The 23,118-nt window shown below is 41.6% G+C and overlaps 1 protein-coding gene across 1 annotated transcript in view; it reads left to right on the forward strand.

The window, feature by feature from the left end:
- LOC141271314 (uncharacterized) overlaps positions 1 to 23,118 on the forward strand; it is a 147,225-nt gene that overhangs the window by 49,274 nt on the left and 74,833 nt on the right. Inside the window, exon 8 of the mRNA XM_073681427.1 lies at positions 5,409 to 5,547. Coding sequence (XP_073537528.1) covers positions 5,409 to 5,547 — 139 coding nt within the window. The remainder of the gene's footprint in view (positions 1 to 5,408; positions 5,548 to 23,118) is intronic.

Consider the following 23,118-nt stretch of genomic DNA (forward strand, 5'->3'; position numbering starts at 1 on the left):
AGAATGCATGTACATGTTTTACCTGTCGATTTTCCACATCTAATGTAAGCGCATGGGAAAAATCCTCACAGAAAACTCAGCGCACCCACAAGAGAAATTGACATGCTGTGGATTTGAAACACCCACTGCAGGTCAGTTTACATTGAGTGGACGATGAGCTGTCTATAAATCCCATCCACTTTGCTGGCTGAACTGTAAGACGCTGCGTTTTTGACTCAGCCAAATTGGGATTGAAAGTAAAGTGTCAGTTTTTGCTGACAACACCAAACTATGTAGGATATTAAAATCTGATCTTGACATTAAGATATTGCAGAATGATGTGGATAAGATGACTAAATGGGCAAACACTTGGCAGATGAGGTTTAATATAGATAAGTGTAGACTAATACACCTAGGATGAAGTAATCCTATTGCAGAATGTACAATGGGTACAGAAAGTATTCAGACCCCTTTAAATTTTTCACTCTTTGTTTCATTGCAGCCATTTTGTACAGAGTATCCTGGATGAAAATCACTTCCAGAGTGCTCTGGACCTCAGACTTGGCCGAAGGTTCACCTTCCAATAAGACAATGACCCTAAGCACACAGCTAACATAACAAAGGAGTGGCTTCAGAACAACTCTGTGACCATTCTTGACTGGCCCAGCTAGAGCCCTGACCTAAACCTAATTGAGCATCTCTGGAGAGACCCGAAAATGGTTGTCCACCAACTTTCACCCATCCAAATTGAACTGGAGAGGATCTGCAAGGAAGAATGGCAGAGGATCCCCAAATCCAGGTGTGAAAAACTTGTTGCATCATTCCCAAGAAGACTCATGGCTGTACTAGCTCAAAAGGGTGCTTCCTCTCAATACTGAGCAAAGGGTCTGAATACTTATGACCATGTGATATTTCTGCATTTCTGTTTTTTTTCAGTCAAGATGGGGTGCAGAGTGTACTTTATTGAGATAAAAAAATGAACTTTTTAGAATTTACCAAATGGCTGCAATGAAACAAAGAGTGAAAAATTTAAAGGGGTCTGAATACTTTCCGTACCCACTGTATACTTCAGTGTATGCTGCTGCAGTGTTTGCTTCGTATTCTATTACTATATTTATATGATACTGTATTACAACCCCTGGCAAAAATTATGGAATCACTGGGCTCGGAGGATGTTCATTCAGTTGTTTAATGTTGTTGAAAAAAAGCAGATCACAGACATGGCACAAAACTAAAGTCATTTCAAATGGCAACTTTAGGGCTTTAAGAAACACTAAAAGAAATCAAGATTAAAACGTGGTACTCAGTAAGGGTGATTTTTTTTCAGACCAAGCAGAGGGAAAAAATTATGGAATCACTCAATTCTGAGGAAAAAATTTTGGAATCAACCTGTAAATTTTCATTTCTAAAACTAACACCTGCATCAAATTAGATCTGCTCGTTAGTCTGTATCTAAAAAGGAGTGATCACACCTTGGAGAGCTGTTGCACCAAGGGACTGACATGAATCATGGCTCCAACACGAGAGATGTCAATTGAAACAAAGGAGAGGATTATCAAACTCTTAAAAGAAGGTAAATCATCACGCAATGTTGCAAAAGATGTTGGTTGTTCACAGTCAGCTGTGTCTAAAATCTGGATCAAATACAAACAACATGGGAAGGTTGTTAAAGGCAAACATACTGGTAGACCAAGGAAGACATCAAAGCGTCAAGACGGGAAACTTAAAGTAATATGTCTCCAAAACAGGAAATGCACAACAAAACAAATGAGGAACGAATGGGAGGAAACTGGAGTCAATGTCTGTGACCGAACTGTAAGAAACCACCTAAAGGAAATGGGATTTTCATACAGAAAAGCTAAACATAAGCCATCATTATCACCTAAACAGAAAAAAACAAGGTTACAATGGGCTAAGGAAAAGCAATCGTGGACTGTGGATGACTGGATGAAAGTCATATTCAGTGATGAATCGCGAATCTGCATTGGGCAAGGTGATGATGCTGGAACTTTTGTTTGGTGCCGTTCCAATGAGATTTATAAAGATGACTGCATGAAGAGAACATGCAAATTTCCACAGTCATTGATGATATGGGGCTGCTTGTCAGGTAAAGGCACTGGGGAGATGGCTGTCATTACATCTTCAATAAATGCCCAAGTTTACATTGATATTTTGGACAGTTTTCTTATCCCATCAATTGAAAGGATGTTTGGGGATGATGACATCATTTTTCAATGATAATGCATCCTGCCATAGAGAAAAAACTGTGAAAACATTCCTTGAAAGAAGACATATAAGGTCAATGTCATGGCCTGCAAATAGTCCAAATCTCAATCCAATTGAAAATCTTTGGTGGAAGTTGAAGAAAATGGTCCATGACAAGGCTCCAACCTGCAAAGCTGATCTGGCAACAACAATCAGAGAAAGTTGGAGCCAGATTGATGAAGAGTACTGTTTGTCATTCATTAAGTCCATGCGTCAGAGACTGCAAGCTGTTATTAAAGCCAGAGGTGGTGCAACAAAATACTAGTGATGTATTGGAGTGTTCTTTTGTGTGTTTGTTTTTCATGATTCCACAATTTTTTCCTCAGAATTGAGTGATTCCATAATTTTTTCCCTGTGCTTGGTCTGAAAAAATTACCCTTACTGAGTACCACATTTTTAATCTTGATTTCTTTTAGTGTTTCTTAAAGCCCTAAAGTTGCCATTTGAAATGACTTTAGTTTTGTGCTATGTCTGTGATCTGCTTTTTTTCAACAACATTAAACAACTGAATGAACATCCTCCGAGCCTGGTGATTCCATAATTTTGCCAGGGGTTGTATATTTGTACTATATTAGTGTTATTTTATGGTTATAATCAAACATAACACTGGAGCAGCATGCACTGAGGTATATGTGAACAATTGAATATATGAATCTTCATCTACGTATATTACTGCTTACAGTTAGGTCCATATATATTTGGACAGAGACAACATTTTTCTAATTTTGGTTCTAGACATTACCACAATGAATTTTAAACAAAACAATTCAGATGCAGTTGAAGTTCAGACTTTCAGCTTTCATTTGAGGGTATCCACATTAAAATTGGATGAAGGGTTTAGGAGTTTCAGCTCCTTAACATGTGCCACCCTGTTTTTAAAGGGACCAAAAGTAATTGGACAGTTGACTCCAAGGCTATTTCATGGACAGGTGTGGGCAACCCCTTCGTTATGTCATTCTCAATTAAGCAGATAAAAGGCCTGGAGTTGATTTGAGGTGTGGTGCTTGCATTTGGAAGGTTTTGCTGTGAAGTAAACATGCGGTCAAAGGAGCTCTCCATGCAGGTGAAACAAGCCATCCTTAAGCTGCAAAAACAGGAAAAACCCATCGGACAAATTGCTACAATATTAGGAGTGGCAAAATCTACAGTTTAGTACATCCTGAGAAAGAAAGAAAGCACTGGTGAACTCATCAATGCAAAAAGACCTGGGCACCCACGGAAGACAACAGTGGTGGATGATCGCAGAATAATCTCCATGGTGAAGAGAAACTGCTTCTCAACAGCCAACCAAGTGAACAACACTCTCCAGGAGGTAGGCGTATCAATATCCTAATCTACCATAAAGAGAAGACTGCGTGAAAGTAAATACAGAGGGTTCACTGCACAGTGCAAGCCACTCATAAGCATCAAGAATAAAAAGGCTAGACTGGACTTTGCTAAAAAACATCTAAAAAAGCCAGCACAGTTCTGGAAGAACATTCTTTGGACAGATGAAACCAAGAGCAACCTCTACCAGAATGATGGAAAGAGAAAATTATGGCGGAGGCGTGGTACAGCTCATGATCCAAAGCTTACCACATCATCTGTAAAACACGGCGGAGGCAGTGTGATGGCTTGGGCATGCATGGCTGCCAGTAGCACTGGGTCACTAGTGTTTATTGATGATGTGACACAGGACAGAAGCAGCCGAATGAATTCTGATGTATTCAGAGCCATACTGTGTGCTCAGATCCAGCCAAATGCAGCCAAACTGATTGGTCGTCGTTTCATACTACAGAAGGACAATGACCCAAAACATAAAGCCAAAGCAACCCAGGTGTTTATTAAAGCAAAGAAGTGGAATATTCTTGAATGGCCAAGTGAGTCACCTGATCTCAACCCAATTGAGCATGCATTTCACTTGTTAAAGACTAAACTTCAGACAGAAAGGCCCACAAACAAACAGCAACTGAAAACCACCGCAGTGAAGGCCTGGCAGAGCATCAAAAAGGAGGAAACACAGCGTCTGGTGATGTCCATGAGTTCAAGACTTCAGGGAGTCATTGCCAACAAAGGGTTTTCAACCAAGTACTAGAAATGAACATTTTATTTACAATTATTTAATCTGTCCAATTACTTTTGATCCCTTTAAAAACAGGGTGGCACATGTTAAGGAGCTGAAACTCCTAAACCCTTCATCCAATCTTAATGTGGGTACCCTCAAATGAAAGCTGAAAGGCTGAACTTCAACTGCATCTGAATTGTTTTGTTTAAAATTCATTGTGGTAATGTCTAGAACCAAAATTAGAAAATTTTTGTCTCTGTCCAAATATATATGGACCTAACTGTATGCAATTGTTCCTTTTTACATATGAATTCTGTTGGTCTGTTCCTAAAAGTAGAACAGACAAATGAAATGCCCAAACGCAGGTGTGAACTTTGCCTTAGTCTGTGTAACATCTGTTTTTCTTTTCTTCTTTGTCAGACAGCCCATGGAATCATAAAGTTTTATGGATCAATACACGCATCCATGTTTTGGATCAGAATGGGCAAATCAAGTCTATGGGGATCTGTGATATATATATATATATATGCAAATCGGAATTGTAATTGGAAAAAAAGCACAACTTGATTGGCCACTTGCTCAGGACCTCTATTCACAAATGTGGCCCACTGCTTTTGCAGCCACTACATAAAGTGAATGAAGGATGAATAGCATTACTTATAGTATTTGCTATGCATCCTCCATAGCCACTCTTAATTTGCTGACAGTGTCTACTCAGGAGCTGGGAGCAAGGGGAAGGGCAAGAGATCCCTGGCTCACAGCATGGCACTGTGCATAGAGGACAGGAAACGGTCTTCAGTCCTGTTTACTGTGTTCCAAACATCATTTAGATTCCTCTGTCGGTACCATTTTTTCTCCATTGGTAGTTCCTCCAGTATCTGTCTTTTATTGTCCACTTAAAAGCCAAGAGATATCTGATTCTTCAAACAGTGATAATGATGTGTATATCCTCTTGCACTAGTAAGCACCTGGGCTTTTCTTTTGTATGTCTATTCTATTTAGTGCTTTGTTAGGCAACAATTTTAATTAATATTTATCCTAATATTCAGAAAGTAGACAAAAATAAAATGTTAACCATTTGTATTGTTTACTAATATTTATTTATTTTTATTTTTTTAAGCTATTTCAGAAGAGTTACACATCATCGAACGTGCAGTTTTTCTCTGAAATATGTGATACAATTGGAACAAAGTACTGGGGAGTGTTTCTTGAAGTGCTTGAGAGTCTAACAGAATATACTCTACAAAGCTATTCAGAAGGTAATTGTTCCATTACTATGATGCTTCTTTTACTTCAAAACCTAACAATATTCTTTTGAAGATTGTCATATTTCATTTTCTTTGTACTTAAAAGGGTTCTCCACTACTCGGACAACATCTTCTCACTCTGAATGTTTTTCCCCGTTAAAATAAAAACACTAAGGCTGTGGGCCCACGATTCCGCAGCGTTTTTGCAGCTGCGGAAACGCATTAAAAACGCATGTTAGAAGGCCTGCCATGTTCCACAATGATAATCGGCATGTGCTGTGCACATGCTGCGGAAATTTCCGCTGCAGATTATCATTGCGGAAATAAACGCAGCACTACCAATTATTTTGCGCAAGCACTGCGTTTTCTCCGCCATTGACTTGCATTAGAACGCGCCAATTCCGCAAGACTGCATCTGGACTTGCGTAATTGGCGCGTTCTAATGTGCGGATGGTACCCGGGTGTAGAGGAGAGGAGAGTCTCCTCCTCACCCAGGTACCATAAAAAAAAAAGAATAAAATAAAAAATAAAGATTATATTCACCTTCCGAGTCCCCCGGACTCCTTCTCTTCGCTAGCTGACAGATCGCGCAGGACTGAAGGACCTGCGCTGACGTCACAGTCATGTGACGGCAGGTCTTTTCAGTACCGCAATCTGACGGCAGCCAGCACAGGAGCGATGCAAGTCTCGGGGGCCATCGGAAGGTAAGTACAGTTTATTTTTTTATTTTTAACCACTCTCTCGGGTCACACTATATAAATCCGTGCCGTTTGCATGGATTTATATAGTGTGACCTAGTTGTCACAAGCACTTTCCAAGTGATGCTAATCGCTTGGGAAGCGCTTGTCAACCCGCATGCGGAAATGTCAGTGAATAACGCTTCATTTCCGAATGTCCCTGGCAGGAAAACGCATGTACAATCCGCATGCGTTTTTTTTCTGCCAGGGAGATGCAGAAACGCTCAGGAAAAAATCCTGAGCATTTCTGCATCGTGGGCACATAGCCTTATACTCATCTCCAGTGCTGGTGTCGTTCTAGCGGTGTCGCCACTCACATTCCCGGGGCTCACGTATAGGGCTGCCACTAGAAATTTCAGGGTCCATACTGGCAAAATTTTCGGGCCCCCTTGAGACTTCGCCCAAGCTCCAGCCCTGTTCCCCTCCACCCCAGCTCCCCCCCCCACCCCTCAAACCTTCCACAGTCCCACTGCCCACTCTTGGAAAGCTCCACTTCTGCATCACGTCCTCACCAATCACACATATAGGCTGTGTGCTCACTATGCGTTTTTTAAGCGTTTCTGCAGCGGCAATTCCGCTGCAGAAACGCTTGGTAGAAGGTCTGCAATGTTCCCCAATAATAATCCGCATGTGCTGTGCACATGCTGCGGAAATTTCCACTGTGGATTATCAGTGCGTAAAAATCCACAGCACTACCAATTATTTTGCGGAATCGCGGCGTTTTCGCCGCCATTGACTTGCATTAAATCGCTTAATATCCGCATGACTACATGTGCACATGCGGATATTAAGCGATTCAATGTGCGGAGGGTACTCGGGTCTGGAGAAGAGGAGACTCTCATCCAGACCCGGGTACCATAGTACCTGTAAAAAAAAAGAATTAAAATAAAAAATATACATTATACTTACCTTCTGATGGCCCCCGGTCTCCACAGTGATGCGTCCTGGCTCCGCTGCAGCTCGCGATGGTATAAAAAGACCTTCCATGACGTCGTTTAGTCATATGACGGGTCATGCGACCGCTGACGTTGGCGGTCGCGTGACCTGTCACATGACTAAATGATGTCATGGAAGGTCCTTTTACACAACCGCAAGACACCAGGAAGACCGGACGCATCGGATAAAGAGACCATGGGCCATCGGAAGGTGAGTATATGTTTTTTTTTTATTTTTTTACCATTTCTATTCTTTTTTTTAACTAACTTGGTCACACTATATAAAATCCATGACAGTTGCATGGATTTATATAGTGTGACCAAGTTGTCAAGCACTTTCCAAGTGTTGCTAAACTTGCTTGGAAAGCGCTTGACAACCCGCAAGCGAAATCGCATGATCAAAACGCTTCACTTACACTTGTCCCTGGCAGAAAAATCGCATGTAAAATCCGCATGCGTTTTTTCTGCCAGGGAGATGCAGAAACGCTCAGGAAAAATCCGGAGCATTTCTGCATCTTGGGCACTTAGCCTAACAGTTCACATTGAACACCAGATCACAAACACAGCCAGCAGCTTTTGTTTTGGCTAGAAGATTTTTTAAGCCGCCATCACAACAAGGAGACTCTTCTGGCTGAGCCCTACTCTACTCTAACCTATTAAACATTTCTTAAAATATCCAGTACTCTTTTTAAGTATATTTTTATTTATTTTTCTTTAAGGAAATGTGTCACGTACATTTTTTAAAATGACCAATAATATCACATACAAGGGACAAATACCATCACACCATGGCTGGACCATATATTACCTCCACATAGTGACTGAATAATACCACATACAAGGAACAAATACTGACATACCATGACCAGACCACATATTACCACCACAATGACTGAATAATACCACATAAAAGGAACAAATACCTCCACACCATGACCAGACCATATATTGCCACCACATAGTGACCGAACACTACAATACTGATCATTAATAAAAAAAACACAATACTAATATTACCATAAGTGCCATTATTCACAGGAGCTCTGTACATAGTATACAGTGTATAGTGTCAGTGTACAGGTAATACAGTGATCACCAGTGATGACATACACAGGGCTCTGTATATAGTGTCAGTGTACAGATAATACAGGGGTCATCAGTGACATTATACGCAGGAGCTCTGTATATAGTGTCAGTGTATAGGTAATACAGTGATCATCAGTGACATTATACACAGGAGCTCTGTACATAGTATATAGTTTCTAGTGTCAGTGTACAGATAACACACTGACTCACCAATGACGTCTCTAGTTGAAGTCCTTCATCTTCGCTTTTCTCCTTCATCCAGCACAGACCACCATCACTTCTTCCAGCCATAACTCATCTCTGAATAAAATAACATACAGTTATCTAGAGCACATTCCCCAACTTCTACACTACACAGATGAATACAGACTTGCACCCATCATTAATATATAATTAGTTATTATACAACACACCATTCCAAATATAAATTGTAATCCACCACTGTGCCCCCACTAACTATAAAAAGCCACTTTCCCCACCTATAAATAAATTAATTAATTAGAACCTGTACTCTTTCGCCCAATTCATTACCAGTTACACTCCTGCATCCTCAACGCCCCCCATTCTCCCAACTCATTATATTTACATGCCCCCCTCCACTCCAATTCATTTTGTCATGTCCTCTCCCTGTCCCACCCCCAGTTCATCATCATTTACTCTCCCCACCCCAATTCATCATAATTTGTTGTCCCCCACCCTCAGTTCATTATCATTTGCTCTCCCCCCTCCACCATCGAGTCATCATTTGCTCTTCCCACCACCACCTTCAATTCATCATTTGCTGCCCCCATCCCCCATCCTCAAGTCATCATTATTTGCGCTCCCCCACCCTCAATTCATTATTTGCTCTCCCCACCCCCACTTCGTCATTTACTCTTTCCACCCCCACTCCCAATTCATCATTAGCTCTCCCCACCCCCATTCCCAGTTCATCATGTGGTCTCCCCACCCCTCACTCTCAATTCATCATTAACTCTCCCTACCCCCACTCCCAGTTCATCATTAGCTCTCCCTACCCCCACTCCCAATTCGTCATTAGCTCTCCCCACCCCCCACTCCCAATTCATGTGCTCTCCCCGCCCCCCACTCCCAGTTTATCATGTTCTCTCCCCACCCCCCACTCCCAGTTCATCATAAGCTCCCCCCTACTCCCAGTTCACTAATAGCCCCCCACTCCCAGTTCATCATTAGCTTCCCCCCACTCCCAGTTCATCATTAGCTCTCCCCCCTACTCCCAGTTCATCATTAGCCCCCCCACTCCCAGTTCATCATTAGCTCCCCCCACACTCCCAGTTCATCATTAGCTCCCCCCTCTCCCAGTTCATCATTAGCTCCCCTCAACTCCCAGTTCATCATTAGTTCCCCCTCACTCCCAGTTCATCATTAGCTCTTCCCCCTACTCCCAGTTCATCATTAGTTCCCCCGCACTCCCAGTTCATCATTACCTCTCCCCCACTCCCAGTTCATCATGTACTGTCCCCCAAGACCATTTAATTCTATAAAAAAATAAAGTTTTCATGCTTACCTCTTATACGATCCCTGTAGCTCAACTTCTGACCTGGCACCATCCTTGCACTGGATGCCAGCGAGTATGCGATGACGTCATCGCATACAGCCATCTCAAGAGTGTTACTGAAGGGGATGAGGGACTCCCCTGGAGCTGCACGGCCATTCAGTTTTGGCTACCTGTGTGGAGGAGATGGCGGCGGTGGCACACAGGCACACAGCGTCGGCGGCAGACGATACCCCAGGGCCCGGTTAGCAGAAGCACAAGAGCAAGGGGGCCTTTGCTCTTTACTGCTGTTCACCGGGCCCCATTCAACAGTAGGAAAAAACAAAGGGGTGGGGTGGAGAAGCGCTGTGCTTGTGTGAACCTGTTTGATAAATAGAATACATATGCAGATACCAAACGGTTGCTCGCCTTAATGGGTTGTGCAGACCACACAACCCGGGTTTAGAGGCCTCTGGTGTTTAAAGTGTTACCGCCGCGTCCACTGTGTCTCCTCTAAAACCGCTACTGGAGCTCCCGATCACGTGGTTCCGAGTGTAGATCACGCGGGCGGTGACATCATCACAGGTCCTAGTTGCTGGAAGTGCATCCAGTTCCCTGCAGCTCCAAGCCACAATTCCCAGTGGGAACGATAAGACAATGTGCAAAGTATTGTGGTCAATTCAGGCGCCGAACACTGAATTAAGCATCTGGGACGGATTACTTAAAAGAAACGAACCTCTTTATTTAGACACTCTTATGCCCACGACGTGTTTCTGCAGCGGTCTGCTGCCTTCATCAGGTGTAATTAGGGGGAAATGACAAAAAAGGCACTTTATATACAGAGTAGAGGAACTCAGTGGGAGGTGTTAAAAAAAATCCTTTGACCTTAACTCCTTGATTAATAATCACCATGAACAGTCCAAATTTATAATCAAGAGACCTAAAAACCTCTTAAAAACCAACACTTACGCATTATAAAACTACTATTAAAAACATCAAGTATAAATATTGACGATGATGATAATAATAATAACATACAATGGTCATTTACACTTCAATCACAAAAATGAAATAACTAACAAAGAATAAAACTTATTATTATTCCCACTCAATTTAAAAAAAAAAAAAAATTCTCAAAAAAACTAATTAACCCCTTAACAACATCTGACGTACTAATACGCGTCTGTGCCCTGGGACTTAAGAGCCAGACCCGTATTAGTACGTCATCGCGATCGCGCGCGCACACAGGCTGTGCGGGCGCGATCGCCGCCGGGTGTCAGCTGATTGTCACAGCTGACACCCGGTACTATGTGCAGGGAGTGGTCCTGCACCGCTCCCAGCACATTAACCCCTGCGATGCTGCGATCGAAGTCGATCGTGGCATTGCGGGGGCAAGGGGAGGTGATCGCCGATACTCACCTCCTCTTCCGGCTTCCAGCGCAGTCTGCAAAGGCTTCCCGGGTGTTGCCATGACGACCCAATGTCGTCATGACAACATCCGGGTCACCAGACAGCAGGAAGATTGTTTGGACATGCGCAGTGCATCTCCAAACAATCTTCACACTGTGCACCGCTGACAGCCTGCATGGCATAGGGATGGTGCTCCATTCCTATGCCATGCAGGCGATCAGAGTAAAAAAAAGTGAAAGTCCCAGAGTGGGACAAAGTAATAAAGTGTATAAACTGTCTGAAAGTGGAAAAAAAAAAAAATTGCAAAATTATAAAAAAAAAAATAATCCACCAAAAATAAAAATATAATGTACCCATCAATAAATATTATTATAAAAAAAAATAAATAAACAATAAAAGTACACATATTTGGTATCGCCGCGTCCGGAACAACCTGACCTATAAAACTGTCCCACTAGTTAACCCCTTCAGTGAACACGGTAAAAAAAAAAAAAAAAACGAAGCAAAAAACAATGCTTTATCACCATACCGCCAAACAAAAAGTGGAATAACACGCGATCAAAAAGACGCATATAAATAAAAATGGTACCGCTGAAAACGTCATCTCGTCCCGCAAAAAACAAGCCACCATACAGCTCCATCAGCCAAAAATTAAAAAAGTTAGAGGTCTCAGAATAAAGCGATGCTAAAAAATATTTTTTTCTATAAAATAGCTTTTATTGTGTATAAGCGCCAAAACATAGAAAAATGATACAAATGTGGTACCGCTGTAAACGTACTGACCCGAAGAATAAAGCTACCTCATCAATTTTACCACACGCGGAACAGAATAAAAAAAAAAAAAAACAATTCCTGAATTGTTGGTTTTTGTTTATTCTGCCTCCCAAAAATCGGAATAGAAAGCGATCAAAAAATGTCACGTGCCTGAAAATGGCACCAATAAGAACGTCAAGTCATCCCGCAAAAAACGAGCCGTCACATGACTGTCTGCCAAAATCTGGAAAAATTATAGCTCTCAAAATATGGCGATGCAAAAACTAGATTTTACAAAAAATGCCTCTTTTAGTGTGTGACAGCTGTCAGTCATAAAAACCCCATATGATTCTGGCATTGCTGTAATCACACCGACCTGAAGAATAAAGTCGTCTAATCACTTATACCGCACAAGGAACGGCGTCAAAAATAAACTCTTGGGTTAGGATTGGGCTAGGGTTAGGGCTGGGTTTGGGGCTAGGGTTGTGCTGGGGCTAGGGTTGTGCTGGGGCTAGGGTTGTGCTAGGGCTAGGGTTGTGCTATGGTTAGGGTTGTGCTAGGGTTAGGGCTGGGGTTGGGATTTTTTTCAAAAGTAAGAAAAAAAGATGACGATATGGCGACTAGTGTTGAGCGCAAGTGCTCGCTACTTGAGTTTGCATCGGGTGCTCTGGTATGCATTGAGTATCGTGGGTATTTGAGTGACATGCTCGAGTCTCTGCCCCATATGCTTTGCGGCCAAAAAAACTTTACGGGGATTGCCTGCCATGCACGAGCGATCCCCGCATGTTTTTTTTTGGGTGTCTAATAACCGTGAAACATGCGGAGTAGGGACTCGAGCATGTCACTCGAGCACACGCTGTACATGGTGCATACCTGAGTACCTGATGCAAACTCAAGTAGCGAGCACTTGCGCTCAAGAATAATGACAACTTATTCAATATGATGACCTAATGTAAACAAATTCTGTGCCGTACCTCTGGGTTCAAAATGTTCACTATACACCTTAATAAAATCCTTGAGGGGTATAGTTTCCAAAATGGGGACACTTGTGGGGGAGCTCCACTGTTTAGGCACATCACGGGCTCTCCAAACGCGACATGGTGTCCGCTAACGAATTGAATGGAAAATCGGCTCAAATTGTTAGCGGACGCCATGTTGCGTTTGGAGAGCCCCTGTGTGCCCAAACATTGGAGCTCCCCCACAAGTGACCCCATTTTGGAAACTAGACCCCCCAAGGCACCTATCTAGATGCATAGTGAGCACTTGGAACCCCCAGGTGCTTCACAAATTGATTTGTAAAAATGAAAAAGTGAAAAAAAAAACACTTTTTCATTTTTATGAATCAATTTGTGAAGCACCTGGGGTTCCAAGTGCTCACTATGAGTCTAGATAGGTGCCTTGGGGGGTCTAGTTTCCAAAATGGGGTCACTTGTGGGGGAGCTCCAATGTTTAGGCACACAGGGACTCTCCAAATGCAACATGATATCCGCTAACAAATTGTCGGCTCAAATTGTTAGCGGACACCATGTTGCGTTTGGAGAGCCCCTGTGTGCCCAAACTTTGGAGCTCCCCCACAAGTGACCCCATTTTGGAAACTAGATCCCCCAAGGCACCTTTCTAGATGCATAGTGAGCACTTGGAACCCCCAGGTGCTTCACAAATTGATTCGTAAAAATGAAAAAGTGAAAAAAAAAACACTTTTTCATTTTTACTAATCAATTTGTGAAGCACCTGGGGGTTCCAAGTGCTCACTATGAATCTAGATAGGTGCCTTGGGGGGTCTAGTTTCCAAAATGGGGTCACTTGTGGGGGAGCTCCAATGTTTGGGCACACAGGGACTCTCCAAATGCAACATGATATCCGCTAACAAATTGTCGGCTCAAATTGTTAGCGGACACCATGTTGCGTTTGGAGAGCCCCTGTGTGCCCAAACTTTGGAGCTCCCCCACAAGTGACCCCATTTTGGAAACTAGACCCCCCAAGGCACCTTTCTAGATTCATAGTGAGCACTTGGAACCCCAGGTGCTTCACAAATTGATTCATAAAAATGAAAAAGTGTTTTTTTTTTCACTTTTTCATTTTTACGAATCAATTTGTGAAGCACCTGGGGGTTCCAAGTGCTCACTATGCATCTAGAAAGGTGCCTTGGGGGGTCTAGTTTCCAAAATGGGGTCACTTGTGGGGGAGCTCCAATGTTTGGGCACAGAGGGGCTCTCCAAACGCAACATGGTGTCCGCTAACAATTTGAGCCGATTTTCCATTCAATTTGTTAGCGGATACCATGTTGCATTTGGAGAGTCCCTGTGTGCCCAAACATTGGAGCTCCCCAAAAAGTGACCCCATTTTGGAAACTAGACCCCCCAAGGCACCTATCTAGATGCATAGTGAGCACTTGGAACCCCCAGGTGCTTCACAAATTGATTAGTAAAAATGAAAAAGTGTTTTTTTTTTCACTTTTTCATTTTTACGAATCAATTTGTGAAGCACCTGGGGGTTCCAAGTGCTCACTATGCATCTAGAAAGGTGCTTTGGGGGGTCTAGTTTCCAAAATGGGGTCACTTGTGGGGGAGCTCCAAAGTTTGGGCACACAGGGGCTCTCCAAACACAACATGGCGTCCGCTAATTATTCAAGCAAATTTTACAATCAAAAAGTCAAATGGCGCTCCTTCCCCTCCGAGCCCTGCCGTGCGCCCAATCAGTGTTTTTTCCCCAAATATTGGGTATCTGCGTGCCCAGGGGAAATTGCACAACAAATTTTGGGGTCCATTTTTTCTTGTTACCCCTGTGAAAATAAAAAAAATTGGGTCTAAAGTAACATTTTTGTGAAAAAAGTTAAATGTTCATTTTTTTCTTCCACATTCAAAAAATTCCTGTGAAGCACCTGAAGGGTTAATAAAGTTCTTGAATGTGGTTTTGAGCACCTTGAGGAGTGCAGTTTTTAGAATGGTGACACTTTTGGGTATTTTCTGTCATAACGACCTCTCAAAGTGACTTCAAATGTGATGTGGTCCCTAAAAAAATGGTTTTGTAAATTTTGTTGGAAAAATGAGAAATCGCTGGTCAACTTTTAACCCTTATAGCTCCCTAACAAAAAAAAATTTTGGTTCCAAAATTGTGCTGATGTAAAGTAGACATGTGGGAAATGTCATTTATTAACTCTTTTGTGTGACATATCTCTCTGATTTCAGGGCTTAAAAATTCAAATTTTGAAAATTGCAAAATTTTCAAAATTTTCGTCAAATTTCCATTTTTTTCACAAATAAACGCAAGTGATATCGAAGAAATTTTTCCACAATCATGAAGTACAATATGTCATGAAAAAACAGTCTCAGAATCAGGGGGATCTGTTGAAGCGTTCCAGAGTAATTACCTCATAAAGTGACAGTGGTCAGAATTGTAAAAATTGGCCTGGTCATTAACGTGCAAACCACCCTCGGGGCTTAAGGGGTTAATAAATCATACACATGAAGTCCTAACATCTTTACTTATTCTTAATGTCAGAGATACTAATGTGTCATCTACAAACATTATCAATCGCTAAATTTAACCCTTCAGGATACAATATACCTAATTTGAAAATCCAAAAATTCTCTTTCTTCATAAGGTAATTATACCGATTTGTCATATTTTCAGGGATTTGTTCCAAAATTGTCAATCTCAAACCACTGGGATCCTTCTGATGAGTAGTCAGGAAGTGTTTGGATACACTATGCTGTAAATATCCATTCTTAATATTAGAACGATGTTTATTGAGGCCGGCTTGCATTCTTTGCATAGTCCGGCCTACATATTGTAAACCACACCCACACTGTAACATGTAGACCACATAATCAGAATAGCAGTCCACCTTACAGGTGATGTGGAATTGCTCACCCATGGTTTGTGAGGAGAAGGATATTGCTCCATGATTAATGGCCCTACAACATAAACATCCAGGGGATCTGCAAGCAAAACAACCTACTTCTTCTTGTTTTTGTTTCTCCGATCTCCACACCAATGTTACAGATTTCAACATCGTATTACTGGGTGATATGAAAGACCGTAAGTTCCGATTTTTCTTATAAACAATCTTAGGCCTACTTGGTAGGTGCTTATGTAAAATCGGATCACCTAACAGGACACAGCAATAGCGGTTTATCAATTTTTGTACATTCATTCTGGATTTATTAAAAGTAGTCACTAAACTCCAATCTCTATGTCCTGTACTTGTATTCCCACATTTAGGTTCAGAGATCCGAGCCAGACATGATTCCTGACTGAGCAACTTAGTCCTTTTATACGCACCCCTAATCAATTTCTTTGGATATCCCTTCCTCAAAAATCTTTTTTGAAGAACATCAGCCTCCTTTCCAAAATCTTCATTCTGTGTACAATTTTTCCGTATACGCCAATACTGGCCATACGGAATGTTCTTTATCCACCTTGGAAGATGGCCACCGTCAAATCTGAGGTAACTATTCACGTCCACAGTTTTGAAATGAGTGGACGTGAAAACGTTCCCCAGATCATCTAGTTTCAACATTAAGTCAAGAAACTGTATGGAACTACTTGACATGGATACAGTGAACTTGAGGCCCCATGGGTTACCATCTAAAGCTTCAAAAAAATCCTTGGCTGATTTCTCTGTTCCCTCCCAAATAAAAAACAGATCATCGATGTAACGATGATATAGCAATATATGGCCATGGGCCAAAGGAGAGGACGTGATAAACAAAGATTAGAAGTATCCCATGAAGAGATTTGCGTAGCTTGGAGCTACACTTGTCCCCATTGCACAGCCCTTTATTTGCTTATAGAAACTACCATCAAATGAGAATACATTATTATTTAATATGAATTCTTTTGATTTTAAAATGAATTCTCTTTGAAAAAGGGGAATACTATTGTCCTTCATTAGGTAATGACGTACTGCTCCTAAACCTAATTCATGAGCAATATTACTATAAAGAGCTGTAACGTCTGCTGTAATAAGAATGCACTTTTTTACAGACGGTAAATTCCTTTCTATGGTGATCAGAGTAGAGGAATCTTTGAGGTAAGACTCCAATTCACATACATATTTCTGGAGGAACAGATCAATGAAGTGGGATAGGTTGGACGTGATTGAATTTATCCCAGATATAAAAGGGCGTCCGGGTGGGTTACGTGGATCCTTATGTAACATAGGTAAAAAATAAAAAACAGGAACCCGGTAACTTGCAATATCTAGAAATTACTTTTCAATCTTATTCAGAATGCCTTTCTCATGACCTTCCCTAATCAAATAATTATAATTTACAAAAATGGAAATTGAGGGATCACTATCCAATTTTTTGTGATATTGGTTATCACTCAATATCCTAAGACCCTCACTCTGATACCAAGATCTGTCCATAACCACAACCCCTCCTCCTTTATCGGCACTTTTTATTATGATGTTATTATTATTTCTTAAAGACTGTATGGCTTCCCTTTCATCTTTCTTTAAATTGTCCGATTTCTTACATCGTTCAATAGAACGTAGATCTCTAAGGACCAATTGTTGAAAAGATTCTATATGTGCACCCTTATGGTGCATCGGATAAAACTTATTAGAACCACCCCTAACCGCCATATGTTCATAAGAGTGTCTAAATAAAGAGGTTAGTTTCTTTTAAGTAATCCGTCCCAGGTGCTTAATTCAGTGTCCGGCGCCCGAATTGACCACAATACTTTGCACATTGTCCATTCAACAGTAAGGGCAGTAATACCCTGATGGCGGCCCTGCTCACGTGAGGTTGTTATGACATGTGAGTCCTGTGCCCAATCAACACTGGTGTCACTGTACCCATCTTCGATCGTATAAGTAATCAAGAGGAAATAAGATCTTCAACTAACAGCTCCTTTCCTCTTTATTACTTATACGTCTGAAGGCGGGGACAGTGACACCAGGGTTGATTGGGTGCAGGACTCACATGTCATAACAACCACATGAGAGCCCCAGGAATGTGAGTGGCGACACTGCTGGAACGGTGCCAACACGGGAGGTGAGTATAAGTGTTATTATTTTCATGGGGCAAACATTCAGATTGAGAAAATGTGGACCTTTAAACAGATAAATCTTGAGTCTTCAAATTAAGTGAGCTACATTCATATGAAGGAGACATATCAAAACCTCAAGTTAGTGACAGACAATAAATTGAAATCTCCAATGATCACTAGAACAAAAGCAATTTTTCTTCTCAGCACTTCTGTTCTGATAACCATAACGGTAAAATCATCGACCTGATTAACACTATTCTGCGTCAGCACACAAACAAACTGAGGTACGGATTCAATAGCAAGAAGAGGTTTCAAAACTTATGCTTAGTATTGAATCCATACTCTGGGCTGTGTGTGGGAATAGCCAGAAGCTGTGCCCTCTTACCTTCTGAGCTGCATACTTGATCATGGGGATTAACTATATATATACAGTACAGACCAAAAGTTTGGACACACCTTCTCATTTAAGGATTTTTCTGTATTTTCATGACTTTGAAAATTGTACATTCACACTGAAGGCATCAAAACTATGAATTAACACATGTGGAATTATATACTTAACAAAAAAGTGTGAAACAACTGAAAATATGTCTTATATTCTAGGTTCTTCAAAGTAGCCACCTTTTGCTTTGACGACTGCTTTGCACACTCTTGGCATTCTCTTGATGAGCTTCAAGAAGTAGTCACTGGAAATGGTCTTCCAACAATCTTGAAGGAGTTCCCAGAGATGCTTAGCACTTGTTGGCCCTTTTGCCTTCACTCTGTAGTCCAGCTCACCCCAAACCATCTCGATTGGGTTCAGGTCTGGTGACTGTGGAGGCCAGGTCATCTGGCGTAGCACCCCATCACTCTCCTTCTTGGTCAAATAGCCCTTACACAGCCTGGAGGTGTGTTTGGGGTCATTGTCCTGTTGAAAAATAAATGATGGTCCAACTAAACACAAACCGGATGGAATAGCATGCCGCTGCAAGATGCTGTGGTAGCCATGCTAGTTCAGTATGCCTTCAATTTTGAATAAATCCCCAACAGTGTCACCAGCAAAGCAACCCCACACCATCACACCTCCTCCTCCATGCTTGACGGTGGGAACCAGGCATGTAGAGTCCATCCGTTCACCTTTTCTGCGTTGCACAAAGACACGGTGGTTGGAACCAAAGATCTCAAATTTGGACTCATCAGACCAAAGCACAGATTTCCACTGGTCTAATGTCCATTCCTTGTGTTTTTTAGCCCAAACAAGTCTCTTCTGCTTGTTGCCTGTCCTTAGCAGTGGTTTCCTAGCAGCTGTTTTACCATGAAGGCCTGCTGCACAAAGTCTCCTCTTAACAGCTGTTGAAGAGATGTGTCTGCTGCTAGAACTCTGTGTGGCATTGACCTGGTCTCTAATCTGAGCTGCTGTTAACCTGCGATTTATGAGGCTGGTGACTCGGATAAACTTATCCTCAGAAGCAGAGGTGACTCTTGGTCTTGCTTTCCTGGGGCGGTCCTCATGTGAGCCAGTTTCTTTCTAGCACTTGATGGCTTTTGCAACTGCACTTGGAGACACATTCAAAGTTTGCCCAATTTTTCGGACTGACTGACCTTCATTTCTTAAAGTAATGATGGGCACTCGTTTTTCTTTACTTAGCTGCTTTTTTCTTGCCATAATACAAATTCTAGCAGTCTATTCAGTAGGACTATCAGCGGTGTATCCACCTGACTTCTGCACAACACAACTGATGGTCCCAACCCCATTTATAAGGCAAGAAATCCCACTTATTAAACCTGACAGGGTACACCTGTGAAGTGAAAACCATTTCCGGTGACTACCTCTTGAAGCTCAAGAAGAGAATGCCAAGAGTGTGCAAAGCAGTCATCAAAGCAAAAGGTGGCTACTTTGAAGAACCTAGAATATAAGACATATTTTCAGTTGTTTCACACTTTTTTGTTAAGTATATAATTCCACATGTGTTAATTCATAGTTTTGATGCCTTCAGTGTGAATGTACAATTTTCAAAGTCATGAAAATACAGAAAAATCCTTAAATGAGAAGGCGTGTCCAAACTTTTGGTCTGTACAATATATATATATATATATATATATATATATATATCTGTTTACATTTGGGGACAGCTTTTAAGTTTAACAGAAATATTTCACATTTTAGATTTTCAAGACACCTTCAGAAGCCTACTTTTTGAAGAAGCACTTTCAACAAAGTTTTTATCCTCTTAATACAGTATATTGCAGTCATCATATTATATAGCACTGTGTACTTACAATTGCTCATTTTGCCTTTCTACCCAGCTCATTTTTTTGTTTTCCATTAGGTCTGTGTTACGTGCACGCCACTAGGTTTAGATAGGGGCGAGACCGGTCTCATGAATTCTTGGAATCCTGGGGGAACCGTTACTCAGGGCGACCATACATTGCAGCTTTCCCAGGCATAAGATGTATTCACTTGCTGGCATAGACACACTTGACAGAGTCCTCATGAACAGGTGAACAGTAGAATTTAATGCAGGAGCACGGCCAGTACAAATCAAGTCCATTAAAGCAGCAGGCTTTCCATGAACAACAACATTAAGCAGCTTCATCATAAAGGTACAGTAGCGACAGTCTCTTTTAGCAGCACAGCTCAGCGCACCGCACCCACGACAACAGTCTCTTTAGCCGCACTATTTAGTGTACCCACCAGCAGTCCCTGTCACAGTGCCACATGCTTTACCTTCTATGCAGTGAGGTACGGGGGTGGGGGGTAGAGCAGAAGGATGAGTCCAGTTATCAGAGGTGGTGTTCAATCCTTTCTTCTGCTTTAAAACAGTTAACTCCTGCTTCCACTTCTTTCTGGTGTAGATACTCCTAGCAATTAGCAGGTAGTCACAGTAAGAAAGTTCCAGAACCCTCATCAGCCTGGTGAACACATCTGCCTTCTTCCCGGTTGCTCTCCAGCTCAGCACTGACTCTACCCAGTCCAACTGGGGCAGGCCTAAGCTGCACTCTGTTAACCCCTTTAGTTTCTGCATGCTTAGAAACATCAATACAGTATCTACCTGTCATATCTGTGACATCACATGATGCTGAATCCTTCTTAGCTCTGTGCAGAACAGGAAGTAAATTTTCCCTGCATGAGAAAACACTGGAAAGCAAGATAAGTGCAAAATAGGGCTTTAACTGATTAAAAATAAATAATATATGCGGATTCAAAGTGGCTTTTCCCTTCCCTGCTGGTCCAGTAGGTCCACATTGAAGGATGAACTCAAGATGAGAAACTCCAATAAAGGATTTTTATGTAAAGTTATAATGTCGACGCGTTTCGAAGTTTGTCTAACTTCTTCATCAGGACAGGGTATAATCAAATTGGAAAAACATTACAGACCATCAGTTATATACCTCAGAATTTCAAAAAGAAGCACCAAAGAAGAAGCACATGAGAGGGCAATTGTCAGAGTTCAACCAGCGCCTTAGCACATTGCACAAATCATGAAAAACAAATAAAACCATAAACCATCTAAACACTTAACATATTAACCAAGAATAACAACATATTTAGTGAACATTTAAAATAAATAAATCCTACTGAAAAAATCTTTAGCGTCAAATAAGATAAATAGAACGCATGAGAAGGGATCCTGCTACCGCTTAACCCCTTAACCCCCGAGGGTGGATTGCAAGCTAATGACCGGGCCAATTTTTACAAATCTGACCACTTTATGAGGTAATACCTCTGGAACGCTTCAACGGATCTCTCTGATTCTGAGACTGTTTTTTCGTGACATATTGTACTTTATGATAGTGGTAAAATTTCTTCGATATCACTTGCGTTTATTTGTGAAAAAATCGGAAATTTGGCAAAAATTTGGAAAATTTCGCAATTTTCAAAATTTGAATTTTTATGCCCTTAAATCAGAGAGATATGTCATGCAAAATAGTTAATATATAACATTTCCCACATGTCTACTTTGCATCAGCACAATTTTGAAACCAACATTTTTTTTTGTATTAGTGAGCTATAAGGGTTAAAAGTTGACCAGCGATTTCTCATTTTTACAACAAAATTTACAAAACCATTTTTTTAGGGACCACATCACATTTGAAGTCACTTTGAGGGGCCTTCATTACAGAAAATACCCCAAAGTGACACCATTCTAAAAACTACACCCCTCAAGGTGCTCAAAACCACATTCAAGGAGTTTATTAACTCTTCAGTGCTTCACAGAAATTTTTGGAATGGGGAAGAAAAAAATGAACATTTAACTTTTTTCACAAAAATGTTACTTTAGACCCCAATTTTTTTATCTTTGCAGGGGTAACATGAAAAAATGGACCCCAAAATTTGTTGTGCAATTTCCCCTGAGCACACAGATACCCCATATGTGGAGAAAAAACACTGTCTGGGTGCACGGCAGGGCTCAGAAGGGAAGGAGCGCCATTTGAATTTTTGAATGTAAAATTTGCTTGAATAATTAGCGAACACCATGTTGCGTTTGGAGAGCCCCTGATGTGCCTAAACAGTGGAAACCCCCCACAAGTGACACCATTTTGGAAACTAAACCCCTCAGGGAACTTATCTAGATGTATGGTGAGCACCTTGAAGCCCCAGGTGCTTCACAGAAGTTTATAACATGGAGCCGTGAAAATAAAAAAATCTAACTTTTCCTCAAAGCTTTTAGCCCCAATTTTTTTATTTTCACAAGGGTAAGAGGAGAAAATGGAACCTAAAAACTGTAGTGCAATTTCTCCTGAGTACGCCAATACCCCATATGTGGGGAACATACACTGTTTGGGCGCATGTCAAGGTTCAGAAGGGAAGGAGCACTGTATGACTTTTTGAATGCAAAATTGGCTGGAATCAAGAGCGGACGCCATGTCGCTTTTCGAGAGCCCCTGATGTGCCTAAATAGTGGAAACCCCCCACAATTGAGTCCATTTTGGAAACTGGACCCCTTAAGGATTTTATCAAGGGGTATAGTGAACATTTTGAATCCAGAGGTATGACAGAATTTGATAGTGACGCGCCCCCTGGGACATATTCCTTTTTGAGGGGAATACCCGGCACCGGATCAGATGGGGGGTTGTAGTCTCCGAGCGGCTGTGACCCGGTCCCGTGCCCAGGGCGTCAAGCTAAGTGTTATGTGGCAGCTTTACAGATGTTACTAAAGTTCTTTTGTGTCGACTACGCCACCCGTTG

This window comes from Phyllobates terribilis, unplaced genomic scaffold (assembly GCF_046119375.1).
Source record: "Phyllobates terribilis strain yellow unplaced genomic scaffold, ASM4611937v1 Scaffold_5__5_contigs__length_657084704, whole genome shotgun sequence".
Taxonomy (NCBI): domain Eukaryota; kingdom Metazoa; phylum Chordata; class Amphibia; order Anura; family Dendrobatidae; genus Phyllobates; species Phyllobates terribilis.